The following is a 14,179-nucleotide window of genomic DNA, read 5'->3' as shown; positions in this document are numbered from 1 at the left end:
GATTCTTTAATCACCTTAGGAACCCAGAAAGTTTTCAAAGATATTTATTTCGAGGACAAAATCAGTGGTTGTGTCTTCACTTCATAAGGTTAAACTTAAGACAGTGTTTAATTTCTTATATATTCTCCAAAGGAAAAGTGTTAGTTCTTGGCGACACTGCCTGTGATGTTCCAATATACAGGTACTCCTCACTTGACGACCGAGTTCCGTTCCTGGCACCAGGGCGTTAAGCGAACTGGTCGAAGAGCGAGGACCGGTGTTATTTCACGCTAAGGGGGCGTGGCCACTGCCAACGCTAGTGTAGAGAATACTGACAGACTGCGGGAACCAGAATGAGACTGAGAACGGTGATAAGATGAGATGTATACAGTGTATATAGTGTAGATAGTATATATAGTGTTTAAAGTATATATAATGGATATAGTATATATACTGTATATAGTGTATATAGTATATGTAGTATATATAGTGTATATAGCATATATAGTGTATATAGTGTAAATAGGGTAGATAGTATATATAGTGTATGTAGTGTATATAGTATATATTGTGTATATAGTAAATACTGTATAGTGTATATTGTGTATAAAGTATATATAGTATATATAGTATATATAGTTTAGTTAGTGTGTATAGTGTATATATAGTGTATATAGTATATAAAGGGTGATGCGCGATGAGATGCTTGACGCTGAGATGCCGTGGTATTGTACGCAGTGTACAACACAGCCTGGTCTGAGAGCTGGTCGTAAGTCTGATCGGTGGTTAAACAGGTAGGTCGTTAGGTGAGGAGTACCTGTGCACAAAATGTTCCCAATATGTACTGCCGTGCTTCGTCATTTAGACTTTTGAAAAGATGTATGTATCGCATGCATGATTATTCCAAACATAACTCATGTTTGTCGAAGCTATTCATTCCAAAGAGCCCTAAACACAGCTTCCGTTAGGTCCTAGATGTGACTAACTGCTTTACTCAAGTGATTCTTACTCGCACCCCTACCAGGATTTATTGCTTGAATTGCAGTCATTTCGCTTTTTAGCCTCGACGTGGCATTATCTCAGCCTTGACCAAAATCTAACTCTAATGTGACCTCACCGCATTCTAAGCAACCGCCGTATCTCTCTCCCTATTGGATAGGAGGAGAGAGACGGAGATCATTTTTTCGTGGCATGGAAGACAGGAAAGAGAGAGGGAGCGAGGGAGATGGAGAGGGAGAAAAACAGCATATTGCGAAAAGCTTTTCATCCCAGGAAGGGCTGAATCCAGGCAAAGGTAAAACCAGAGGAAAATCAAAACAAATGCATATGTAATCCCCACGAGGAACCACCACTTTCTTCTCAAAGTAATTGCTTTTCGGCCTAAAACACTATAGCGCCGATGTGTACAGCTTTAGATGCAGAGTATGGTACAGATCCATACATCACTTGAAATTAAAAGAGAGAAAGGGAGTGGGAGCTGGTGAGGAATGACCGGGAGAGAGAGGGGGGGGGGGGGGAGGGGGAGAGAGAGAACAGTGAGGGTAAGGAAATAAGGAGATCAAGCCAATGAATGAGCTGCATGCACATTATGAAACAAAGAAGCCCTTTGAAGCTCTTTCAGTCAGAAGCAGTTTCATGCTGAAACAAGAAAACGCATCCTCTTTTAAGAGATAAGCTTCATGCTGCACATAATGTTGGAAGAGATTACTCTGTCTAGGCACAGTTATCAAATGAGATTAAGATAAATACATTCTCGTTGCGCAAGCGAAGGGAAGCGGCAACGTTTGGGCCGAACCGCCGGCGTGAGACTTCCCATTAGGGGTTTGAAAACCCTTCCGAACGGTCGCGGTTTTGAGAACCCGAAGCCGCTCCGACGCGCCGCCGACGGAGGGAAACGTGCAGCGGCAGCATGTAAATGATTGTGTACTTAAAAAAATTGCTTGCCAGAGGAATGTTGTCAACACGCTCGGTGATTGACAGAACTACTTAACACAGTCATACTGCGGGAACGGTCGCTCAGATGTGATTTTGTGATCCTCCTGGCGGGGGGAAAAGAGATAACAAGGATAACCAGGCAAGACATATGGAAATGTATTGGAAACAACGAATAACTCTGTTTTGGGGGAATAGGAAAATCTGCCGGTAATGCACAATGCACTTCGCTCTCATTCATTTTGGACGAATAGGACAATACTAACAATAAAGCTGCGAGCTGACCACACAAACAAACAGGCACACGGGCGACAAATTCTAATATGTTTTCAGCGCAAAGAATCGTGTTTTGCGCTCTGGCATTTGGGATACAGTCTGTTGTTAATAGCAAGGTGTTGGGCGAGCAGGTGTCAAAGGGAACGCTCGGGATGATTTATGAGCAAGCAGTTCTTCCACGCTTGTGTCTTGGCTTCTCACAATTTTACAACTGACAAGGCTGCACTCGGTGCATTTCAATAAGTTAAAGAGAGCTATCTTTCAGCCCGCGCGTCCTCCTGACTGCAGAATTAGTCTGGTGCACGGCGATAAGATCTGGGGCAGGCTAAGAAAAGGCCAACTAGTAGCATGAATCACTCCCAGGAAGCCTTCAGGCCAGGTGCAGGGGACAAATCTCCCTAAATGCTCATACGGGCACATTATACTCTTTACCTTTCGTATACACGACCTCTTGAACTTTGATTATATGCTATCGTTCCGCGGCCACGGGCGTTCCTTTATTGATCTGAGACACGTAGCGGCAGGGCCCATATGCGGTTGTGGCGCGGTACAATATCAATTCAAAGTAGAGCTAATTCAAGTGAAAATGATGGAGGAGCAGCGACAGAGGGGGAGACGGCGGGTGATGGAGGGGAGATGACTCTGAATCCCCTTTCCACAGACACTGAGGGCTCCAGATTATCGCTGGATGCATCTTTCAGTCAAGTTGATGACCTTATTAAAACTCAGAGGAGACTGAGATTGGCTTGTGAATATATCAGGGGTGCTCTAGTCACGGTGCTGCCCATGGACGGGGCTACCTGGGGAGAACTATTCATCACACGCCATCGCACCTCTTTACAACGCTGATAGAAACTCTCAGCCCCCCTCTCTTTCTTGCCTTCCCTCTCTCGCGCTCACCCCGCGGCCATGACCTCATGCATATAATTACAACAAAAGGAGCCGTGATTGTTTGTCTCATTTCGTCAACCCCTCGTCAAGGAAAATGTGCAAAATATGCAAATTAAAACCAAAAACTTTTGGCGGCGAGCCACAAGCCCAAAAGTCCCAATTATATACGATACCTAGGCGGCACGCAATCAAGAATATTATTCAAATATTGGAGGTACCGTTTTGTTATTTAAGGTGGAGGGCTACTAAGCAAAGCAGACATTTCATCAGAATTAAATTACTTCATCTGAGACTTGCAAACACTTGGAAATTAAATCCACTCCAATATCTTAAACGTATTTGCATTGGATAATTGTGTAACTCTAAGCGTTAAGAGTGGAAGTAGCCACGCGAAAAACGTGGGGAAGTAGAAAAGGTTTCAGTCTCCTAAATATCGCCACCCAAATAAAGTGCACAGTCAGCACGGATGTGATTCACAGGCGTCGGCTGGAGCCTCAGATTGATCTGCAGAACATAAAGTGACTCCAGCAGCAGCACGCCCACCCGGAACACATCTAATGCGAGGACATTTTAGCTCAATATGGAGATGCTGCAAAGTCATACATTTTTTTTGGGACGGGGGGTGTTGGCGACATAAAACAGAGCGAGAGAGATCCAACAAGGTCTCCCCATTATGTACAAATGTTTCTCTGTTATGAGCGGCGAGGCTCCCTGTGAATAGTGCAAAGTGATAAAATCTAATTTGCAGAGGATCCACCTCCACCCATGCATGGGATTACTTTCTCCGACCTTGACCACGTCTTAGGGACACCCCCGCCGCAGCGAAAGTTGGCGTCAGACAGCCCTTTTGCCGACGCTTTTCAAACTCCAATGTCGGTCAGAATGTGATTGCGAAAAAACCCCAAAAAAAACCCCGTAATGCGCGGTTCTGCAGCGGCGAGTGGGATGGCATTTACCCCGACTCCATTTTCACTGTGGGAGGAAACTTTAGAGAGAAGGAGAAAATCAGACCATTGTGCCTCTCTCTCTCTCTCTCTCTCTCTCGCGCTCTCTCGCTCTCTCTTTCTCTCCCATTTGGTTTTTATGATGACAGCTCAGGCGGGCTACATGAGGAGCGGTGGTCTGGTTGCCCTCACAATATTAGGAATTTAAGTATCTATCGCCTTAACAACGTAGGAAAAAAAACCAAAAAAGAAACAAAAACGTAACCCACAAACAAACTGGGCAACGTATTATTCCGGGGGAGCTTGTGAGGAAGATCTCAGAGGACCACACAAAGATAGTCCAAGGGGTAGTTTAGCGGCCAAGAGCTATTCTAGGAAATGCTTGCGCAATCTTTCCCCAATAAACCCATGGCAGCCTGTGTGAAAAAGAACAAATCAAAGGTAAAAAAAAACACTTTCTTCTCTGCTACTCCCCATGTTGTTTTATAAGTAGCCTTATAGAAAGAAAAAAAACAAAAAACTGTACGTATGATATAATGTTAATACAATGATCAAACGATGAATTCAAGCTGCGCCTTTGCCACAGACCATTTCAGAAGGGTTCTCTGCAGAAGGTAATGGAAAAACCTAAAGCCCAAGCTCAAGGTTTGGGGGGAGGAATTACACAGTGAAAAGGGCAAAGCAAATGATTGCAGATGATCACGATAATGAGCAGGACATTTGCTTGGTGATTTTCCAGGCACGAACAATTCGGGACAGCTCTGGAGAGGCGTTGGCAGCGCAGAGACTCTTTAAAAATGCAAATTGCTATTCAAGCCAGACGCAGACAGGGACCATTCTGTTCGTTTTAACCCGGCGCTAACTCCACCCAGAGCTCCGCCACGGACTTGTCGTTTCCCCTTCACGTCATTCGATCAAACTTTCGGTAGCCCTCTCTCTATTTATTATGTGCCGAGCACCTGCCCGTCCCCTCTAAAATTATAATTTATTTGTAAGGGTTCCCAGCATCGACAGTTCTCATCGAGCGAAGAAGCACTCAGTGTGTCTGGAATATAAATGGAAGATGCATGATATTATACTGGCCTTTTTTCCCCTCTTTTATTTTTTTCCCTCCTTCTGGGTTTAGGGTTGACTTCATTAGGCAACAGAGAATATTGCAGTGCGGTTTAATAAGAGTATCAATTAGACGAGGAGGAAAACCGCTCCTGGTTCTGCACGAGACACTGATTAGCATAATGCCTTCCATTCCCCCTCACTGGCTCTAATCTACCGCGTGCTCCACATCCAACCTGTTGCAAGACGTTGGTCGTACACGCTGCGTCTGCATTTTGTTTTTCTTTCCTTTTTTTTTTTTTTTTTCCGCTGAGCATCGTCTGATATTATTCATCGTACACGGCAAAACTTCACCTCTTTATGGCCTACTCCGGTAATGACTACGCCGATCCTAATAGCTGCCGTAAAACATCCTCCATGACATGTTCTGAATTACGGAAAATGCCATGTTTTAAATCCATTACCCACAATAGTATCTTGCTCTTAACAAGTTATATGAGGAGAATGGAAGGAGGCTGGAGTCATACAACTGTATATACTGTATATGAAATGCTTCAATGGACAAGACAGATAGATAGATAGATGGATAGAGAGAGAGAGAGAGAGAGAGAGAGAGAGAGAGAGCGGGAGAGAGGGAGAGAGCAGGAGGATGAGAGGGCGAGAGGGAAGGAGGACGGGATAGATAGATAGATAGATAGATAGATAGATAGATAGATAGATAGATAGATAGATAGATAGATAGATAGATAGATAGATAGATAGATAGATAGATAGATAGATAGATAGATAGATGGATTGATAGTTTGATAGTTTGATACAGTCTTCCCTCACAAAAACAGTAAAAAGGAGGGAGAGGAGGGGGAGGGGGGAGAGGAGGAAGAGGAGGGAGAGAGGAGCGCTCCTCACCTTCACCAGCTCGTAGTGCTGGATGCCATTGATGCCCACGTCGGGGTCGAAGGCGGAGGGCACCGGGTAGCGGGTGTTGACGGCCGTGTTCTCGGGGATGGAGATGTTGATGACGGTGGACTGGAAGAGCGGCGCGTTGTCATTCACGTCCTCGATCAGGAAGCGGATCTTCACCAGGCGGAAGATCTCGTCGGGCAGCACCGCCACCTCGATCTCGTAGTAGCAGCGCTTCTCGGCGGAGAAGACGCCCGAGCAGAGCCGCTCGCGGTCGATGCGGTGGCCGGTGGTGAAGATCTCGCCGGTGCTGGCCTCCACGCGCACCAGCGGCACGTCGCCCGTCTTGTACACGGGCTTGAACTGCAGCGGCGCCGAGAGCCGCACGGCCGGGTCGCCCAGGTTCAGGTTGAGGTCCAGGTCCCGCCGCAGGTTCCCGATGCGCACGTTCTCCGGCTGCTCCTCCTTCACCGTGTAGTCGCGCTCCTGGGCCCGGCCGGCCAGCGCCAGGAGGCCCAGCAGGGCCACCCGCGCCACCTGGGCCCGCGTCCACGAGGCCGTCATGGAGGGCGGGGGCGGCGGGAGCTTCGCGTCAACGGCGGCGGGCGACGGCGGCGGTCCTGTCGCGACGGAGGGGAGAAGGGGAGGGAGGGAGAGAGAGGGGCGGAAAAAAGAGGGAGAGAACAAGCGATGTCAGTGCTCGGAATTACACGGGATTCATGTTTGGTTGTAATTAGAACTATATTCCCTGGAAGAGTGTTTTGAACTTGACCTTTTCATCCTAACTAGCTCTGAGCCCCACATCCTTCCTCGTGTCTGAGAGCAAATTAACGTCGGTTTTTACGCAATTAACCTTTGATGACACCCGATGAGCGGGCGGACACGGAGGAGGCGAGCAGTTCACGTATTCCCATCAATCCGCGCTTCTCCGTTAATGAACCATTTCATTTTTATTTCGCTGAATGATGTGTCCATTGTTGCATTTAAATAGTGGTTAAACACACACAGTCACCCACACACACGCGCGCGCGTGCGCCAACACGCCAACAGCCTTGTTTGAATATTTTGCTTTTGAGACCTTGATTGAATTGTCCAAAAAAAAAAACAAAAAAAAAACCTCTTCTCATTTTAATCGTCTGAGAATTTGACTCAGTGTCCACGTGGGGCTGTGCGATATATCAGTACAATATTGATTTAGTGATATCTACATGTATATGTGTGATGGATGCCCCCACGCCCACACGGTTTGTTTTAGCCGCCGTTGTATATTTTCCCCCTGTTTGTTCAAATTGATCTTTTTACACACTACATCCATAATGCACATATATAACATGGATATTTTATTGCTGGGATTTGAGTTTGTTGCCGCCACTGCGAAGGACAAGAACTCCACAGCTGCAGGGCTGAGTGCGCTGCGGAGGAGTCCATCAGGTTCAGCCTCACGTTGTTTTTACTTCAACAATAATCGCTTTTTCTCGCTGAATGTCTTGTATTTATTTTGCACTCGTTTAAACTTGTGCACTTATGTCGTTTATTCCCTTGTTCAATAATATTTTGAGTTAAGTCACTTTTGTTCCTGTTTGTTCCTTCACCCCTCTTGTGTCTTTTTGGTTGGGCCATGTCCCAATCATTTTTAGTTTATTGTTCATTTTTTTTATCATACTTTCGTTAATTTCTGAAAGGTTCCCCCTGCACTCGTTTTGCGACCATTCTAAGTTGAGTATATGTTTTGTCAATAAATCCAAATTTTTGCCCCAGTCTACCTGCAACCCCTGTCTCTGACATCCCTAGCCATATGAAATCACTATTGTGGTATTAATATAATACCAATGTTTTGATATTGAATATAATATCCAGATTTATATAAATTATATATTTATTAATAATATATTTTGGAATCAATATGTAACAATATAATATAACACAATATAATAGTGTGATATCCATACCGATACAATATAATATTAATATGGGGTTCAATCAATATTGATTGAATATGCTATCGAAACCAGGATATCGATATAACACGATATCGGGATCTCGATATCTCCACATTTTGGTTTTTCGGGCACTTGCCAATCTGTTTGGTTTGAGCGGAATGATGTAGTTTCTCCATGAACTGCAGCTTGGGTCCAAACTTCACTCGGACACACACACACACACGCACACACGTCACGCGCACGCGCACGTACACACACACACACACACACACACACACACACGCCAATCACAACCACTCGCAACGCTTGACAGCCACTATTAATGGTGAGCCTTGTTCACTCCGAGTGTGAACAACACCAGCCTGATGAGAACGCTCTTTAACCCCCGATGTGTGGAGCGAGGAAATCACCGCTAAATTACGGTATCTCCCGTGTCACCATCATCAGTCGAATCGGGGAAAAATATAAATAAAAACGTTAAATTAAAACCCTAACTTCATTCCGTCACATTCCACAGCGAAGGACACACTTTACTCTTTAAAAGCTCCACTGGGAATACGCCGCGATGCAATTATAGTGGAACTCTGTGGGAATAAGATTACCATGCCACGCCACGTCAGATGACATTATTAAATCCGTGCTGCTGTATAAGAGAGTATAAATAATACACAAATATTTAACCGGTGATGTGCAACAAAGGATGGCCAAAGGGCAGCAGCAGCAGCGGCGACGGCGGCGGCAGCAGCAGCAGGAACACAAGTAGGTCAGCGGAGGATGATGGATTCCAGCTTCTCCTGCCACCGCACAGAGATAAAAATCACTGCCGCACCCCACCCAGATCCCGATTTTTTTTTCAAGTTTCTCCATGTCATTTGTTTTGTCATCACTTTTGCTCGTTCAAATTAAACGCCGTCGCTCTTGCGGCAACACCATCCATCATCATCATCATCATCATCATCATCAGCGGCAGCATCAGCATCAGCATCATCCAATGGAGACCTGCGCTCATATTGCATATTATTAGCAAATCCCGTGGAAGTGTGTCTTGTTTTTTTGTATTATAGTTGTTATTTGTTATTATGCTAATTAATCCTTGGTTATTCCGAGCATCAGTCTAATCAGGCGAAGAAACCCCAAAGAAATCTCAACGGCAAAACCGCAACACACTGTGAGCTGCCGAATAACGAGGTGTCAACATATTCCACACCAAGTTCTCCATCAGCTGCGTGGTGCGGCCCCGTCCACGCGTCTGCGGATGTTTCCTCAAGCGGAGACGGCGTTTTAGGAACCGGAAGGGAAGCTTTTGGAAAAGGCCTTCCGGGGGCGGAGATGCTTCACGGCCGAGTTTTTCCCCGCGGCGTGCAGTAAAACGGAGCTCCTTCAGGACCCCGACCGGTGTCAGGAAGCGACGGGCGACGGGCGGCGTGTTCTCCGTGTCCCCATGAGAGGTTTGAAAGTCTCTCCGGCTTTAGGAACGGCGTCCATATGGTGTCGCGTATGTTACGAAGAAGCTCGAAACGCTGCATGCTGCCTCCTCTTTGGGGTTCGACGTCATGTTTCCTCATATATTATCGCCCCCTACTGGCCTGGCGTTTAAGCCTTCTGCGATTTTTTTTTTTTTTTTTTTATTCAAACAAAGGAGAGCGGGGAAATGCCTTTTCAGACAAATCCAAATATCTGGACGAGGCCTGGGTGGTTTTTGACAACCCTAAAGCTCAGTGCCTGATGTAAGTTTGCAATCACGAGGCGGCGTGGAGTCAAATGTCTATTTCCTGCTGCAATGTGTCAGGAATAATTATGGCAGTCAGCACACAAACGATGGCCAGCTGGGGCGGCAGAATGCAGCCGCGCCACCTCCGCTAACAAGGCAGTGCAAATAGCTCGATGAGAAGCGCGTTTTCCTCCCTTTATGCAGATTTTCCGTGCACTACGGGGGATTATTCCGATTGTCAACAGCGCCGCCGTTCATCGTCACCCGCGTGCCGCCAGGGAGTTGATTAAAAGTGAGAATTTAACTGCTTCTCTCTTTTTTTTTTTTTTTTTTTTATAAATCAGCAACAACGGCATGAGATTCCCACTTCCCACTTCCCTTTCATACATGCATCCCATAAAAAAAAAAAAAAAAAAGTATTCACACGAGACTCATTAAGAGTGCAGTCGGACAGGAGAAAAAAAAAAACATGGCTGAGCTGACATTGATCAGTTTAAGGGTGACTCTTATCCACACACGGCCTGTCACGTCAAAGTATTGATAAGAAATATGCTAAAGTGATGGTGGCGTTGTGTAACTTTGAAGCGCCGCGCCCCCCTCTGAGAGGCAGCAGCCGTCTGCACACCCTGACGAAAGCCCGGCCGTCCACAGCCCGGCTCGACACAGTGCATAATTAACTTCAGATTACATCCTAAAACGGGGTGTAATCCACCATAGTGAATAAAAGATCAAAGCGCGATCTTTAATTTTTTATTTTTTTTCCCCCCTTCCTCCATAAGTGAGAAGCATTCCTCCTGGTAATGGCGGGAAAGGCATTTTAACTGCTGAGGAATGAATGCGGGAGCATGAAGGTGTGGATAATATTTTAATATTTTTGTCCGCATTAAGATGAGATATTCATAATGTGATCATAATATAGTTCACTCACTCTACTATACTACCGTTTTTGAGAATCTGAATCACTTTCATGTAGGGCTGGGCCAGATATCAATATAATATCAATATCGTGAATATTTCAATATAAAATCAATATCACAGTATTAATGTAATATAATATTGATATTGCAATATCGACGTACAACTGACACACAATGGATATATAATTGATATTGCAATATCGATAATATTGACAAATGATATGATATGGGTATAATATCTATATTGTGATATTTACATGAAATGTATATTGTGATATCGATATAATACAACATCGATATTGTGATATCGACATACAATCGATATACAATCAATATTGCGATAGCGATATAATATAATATCGATATTGTGATGTTGATATGATATATTAGTGTTATGTGATATTGACATAATACAATAGTGATATTGTGATAAACAATCAATATCACAATAATGATATGAAATTGATATTGTGGTATCGATATGATATCAATATTGTGGTATTAATATGGTGATATGTATGTCAAATTGATCTTACGAAATCAACATAATATCAATATGGTGGTATTGGTATAACTCTGAGATAATGAAATTGATGTCATACAGTTTTGATATTGTGGAACAATATAATAATATCAAAATAATATATTTCTAGTGATGTGATTGATTGATCAGTGATTGTGATATTGTGATATTGTGATATCGATATCATATTAAACGCATACTGTGGTATCCATACCTGGGATTACGGTCTTGGTAATATCGTGATCTAGTTACATTTTGCCTTTAAGGAGCATTACGGTGGAGAGATGCAGTTTTCTGCCCTTCACCGACTGCTCCAGACGTTCTCACCAGCGCTTCTACCTGCTACGTCACGACATCCACATTACTAGAGATTCTTCTCCTATATAACGTCCGTAAATATCTTATATAAGCGCCCGGTGCCCACCTCAATAACAACGTCAAATGACGGATATGGAGGGAATGTGTTACGTGATATTCACCCAGGCCCTATTTTCATGACACTTTGGTTTGTTTGCTGATTTGATTCCTCTCCTCGTCGGGTATTAAACATCCCCACAAAATGACGGGATTTAAGAAGAGGAGGGAAGTGGAGTCATGTTAGTGAGTAAGTGGGGGGGGGGGGGGGGGGGGGAAGCACGGAGAGAGAGAGAGAGAGAGAGTGAAGAGGAGAGGAGAGGAATCCTGGGTGTCAGTCAGAGTGTCTCCTTTGCTTACATTTCACTGGTCTCCTGAAATGCTATTTTGAGCCCGAGACGGCAGGTTGGATGCAGCCGGCGAACTCCAGCCTCAGCCTCAGCCTCCCTCTTGGGGAAAAGACGGAGTGGATGGAGAGGACGGATCGCTTTACATGACAGCGTGATGGACAGAACGGTCCCGGGCCAGAAGGAGGGCCGGGAAACTTTTTTTTTTTTAACATTTACGGATAAGAACAAATGTGGAGGTTGGAGGTAAAAAAAAAAAAAAAAAAGTGGGTAAACGGTTTTTACAATGAAATAAAATCAAGGACATCACGGCCTACTTAGGGTGAGTGATGCGAGGCTCGCAAACGAATCGTTCGTCGCGAACAGATATAGCGAATGACTCGGGAGTCGCTCCGTCAAAATAGTGAATCCCTCGCAAACCGAAAAACCTCGCAAAGTGAGGACGATTGCCGCGCACTAAATGAAGCTCCCAGCCAAGAAAGCGCTAGCCATTCGGCATAATGCATATTGAATGGGAGTGATTTGGGATTTGCATTCCACCGAAATAAACACCTGTGACAAAATGAATATGTTTTTAACTCAAGAGCCGAAGCGACTCTTCCTCCTCTCATCCGTCAAGCCGAAGAGTCGGAGACGCTCACGACCTTCAAGGGACACCTGAAGGGCGTTTGGGGAACACCTGAATACCTGATCCTCTCTTAGCTGTGACTAACTATTCTTGTTGTGGTTGATGTGGACTGGCTTTACGTCATTGTACTTATCATGTTGCACTAACATATGAAAACAAAAAGAGTATTAACAACACAACTTTAATTGTGATTCCTGACAGCATCTTGCAGGTGTATCTGGTTGAAGTTAGAAACAGGTGCTCAGGCACTTAAGTTCCATGTTGCTGCATTGGTCGATGTCTGCTTTGATCGTTTCCAGCCTCTCATGTAAGTCGCTTTGGACACAAGCGTCCGATCAATGAATAAATGTAAATGAAACATCGAACGACTCTGAGGCTTTTACTGAGCGAGGCGTCAAGATCCCCATCTCAAGTACGAGTCCAACCTTTCATCACGGCTAATAGTTCCCCCTTTCAGAGTTGATCCTGCTCTGATGAACGCGGAGCCGCCGCTCTGCTGGAAGTGGTTCATTAGATGAAAAAGCGAACCCTTGCAAATTTGAACTTGCAACACAAGAGCTAATTATCATTATTTAATTGAAGTCAAATTAGATTCTTTTATTTTTTTTTCCAGGGGAGACCTCGTGAGCTCTGGCGGCGCGCTGCTGTGCTGTCGCAGGAGCGGCACGTGCTTTGTTTTCTCCCTTCATCTTTTACAGAAAATCATTTCGATACAAAATCAATATCGCGCTATCGATGCAATATAGTATCAATATCGTGGTATTGGGATATTGTAATATTGATATTGTGATAGTGTGATGTTGTGATATCCTAACATCGTCATATTGTGACATTGATATGAATACTGTCAACATTGTCATATCGATATAACATCAATATCATGGTGTCGATACATTGATATTGTCATGTTTTGATATTGTGATATTGTGATATCGTAGCATGGTGATATAATCTATAATCTATATTGTGGTATCGATATAATATCATAAAAATATTGTGATATCATATTGTGATCAACATTAATATAATATTGTATTTAAATTGGGGTATCGTGATATAGTAATATTGAAATCACGACATTGTGATCTCGTAATATCGTGATAACATGACGTTGTGATATCGTAATAATCGTGATATCATGATATCGATATAACGTAATATCAGCATTGCGATATCTATATCTGAGATTTCGCTCAAAGTAATATCGTGATATAGTAAAATACTGTGTTTGAGGCTACGTCACAGTGAGGGAAGGCAGTTTTCTGACCTTCGCACACCAACGCCTCACCGTGCTTGGCCGCCATATCACTATCACTGATGGATGTTTGTGGAAGGACTGAAACACTTTATTAACATTTACCCATATAATGAAAGGTGGAGGGGACCCACGTCATATTAAGGCATCCTCCATCCACAAGGAAACATGTGTTGGACTCTGTTCCTTTTTGCTCCGTCCAAAAGGCCATTTCAACGGAGGGCATCGGTGGAAACAATACTTTGTGATCGCTGTGCTCCCTCTCTCTCCCGCCCTCCCTCCCTCCCTCCCTACCGCCCTCTCTTCATCTTTTCTTTTTTGTCCTGCTTTAAAGACGTCTGACAGGCTGACAGGCAAGGTTTCTGTCAAGATCGCTCTGTTCTTTTTTCAGTTTCCCGTCCGCGCACGCGGAGGAATCTGAGGAAGCCGACCCAAACTTGTTTTCTCGGGGGAGAGATTTTCACAACGACTATATATTTTAGAATAAAGACGAGGGGAGGTAGCGAAAGTAGACAACGTTTTCGAAACC

At 44.4% G+C, this 14,179-nt stretch overlaps 1 protein-coding gene across 1 annotated transcript in view; it reads right to left on the bottom strand.

Moving 5' to 3' along the window:
* The window catches only part of pcdh11 (protocadherin 11), a gene marked incomplete at both ends in the record, with an annotated part of 185,832 nt that extends 172,133 nt beyond the window's left edge, over positions 1-13,699 (bottom strand). The window contains 2 exons of the mRNA XM_080008134.1: positions 5,982-6,595; positions 13,663-13,699. Coding sequence (XP_079864260.1) covers positions 5,982-6,595; positions 13,663-13,699 — 651 coding nt within the window. The remainder of the gene's footprint in view (positions 1-5,981; positions 6,596-13,662) is intronic.
* Between the last annotated feature and the right edge of the window lie 480 nt (positions 13,700-14,179).

Source organism: Zeus faber, assembly GCF_960531495.2.
Source record: "Zeus faber genome assembly, chromosome: 10".
Lineage (NCBI taxonomy): Eukaryota > Metazoa > Chordata > Actinopteri > Zeiformes > Zeidae > Zeus > Zeus faber.
This window is presented reverse-complemented; position numbering and strand designations above follow the sequence as displayed.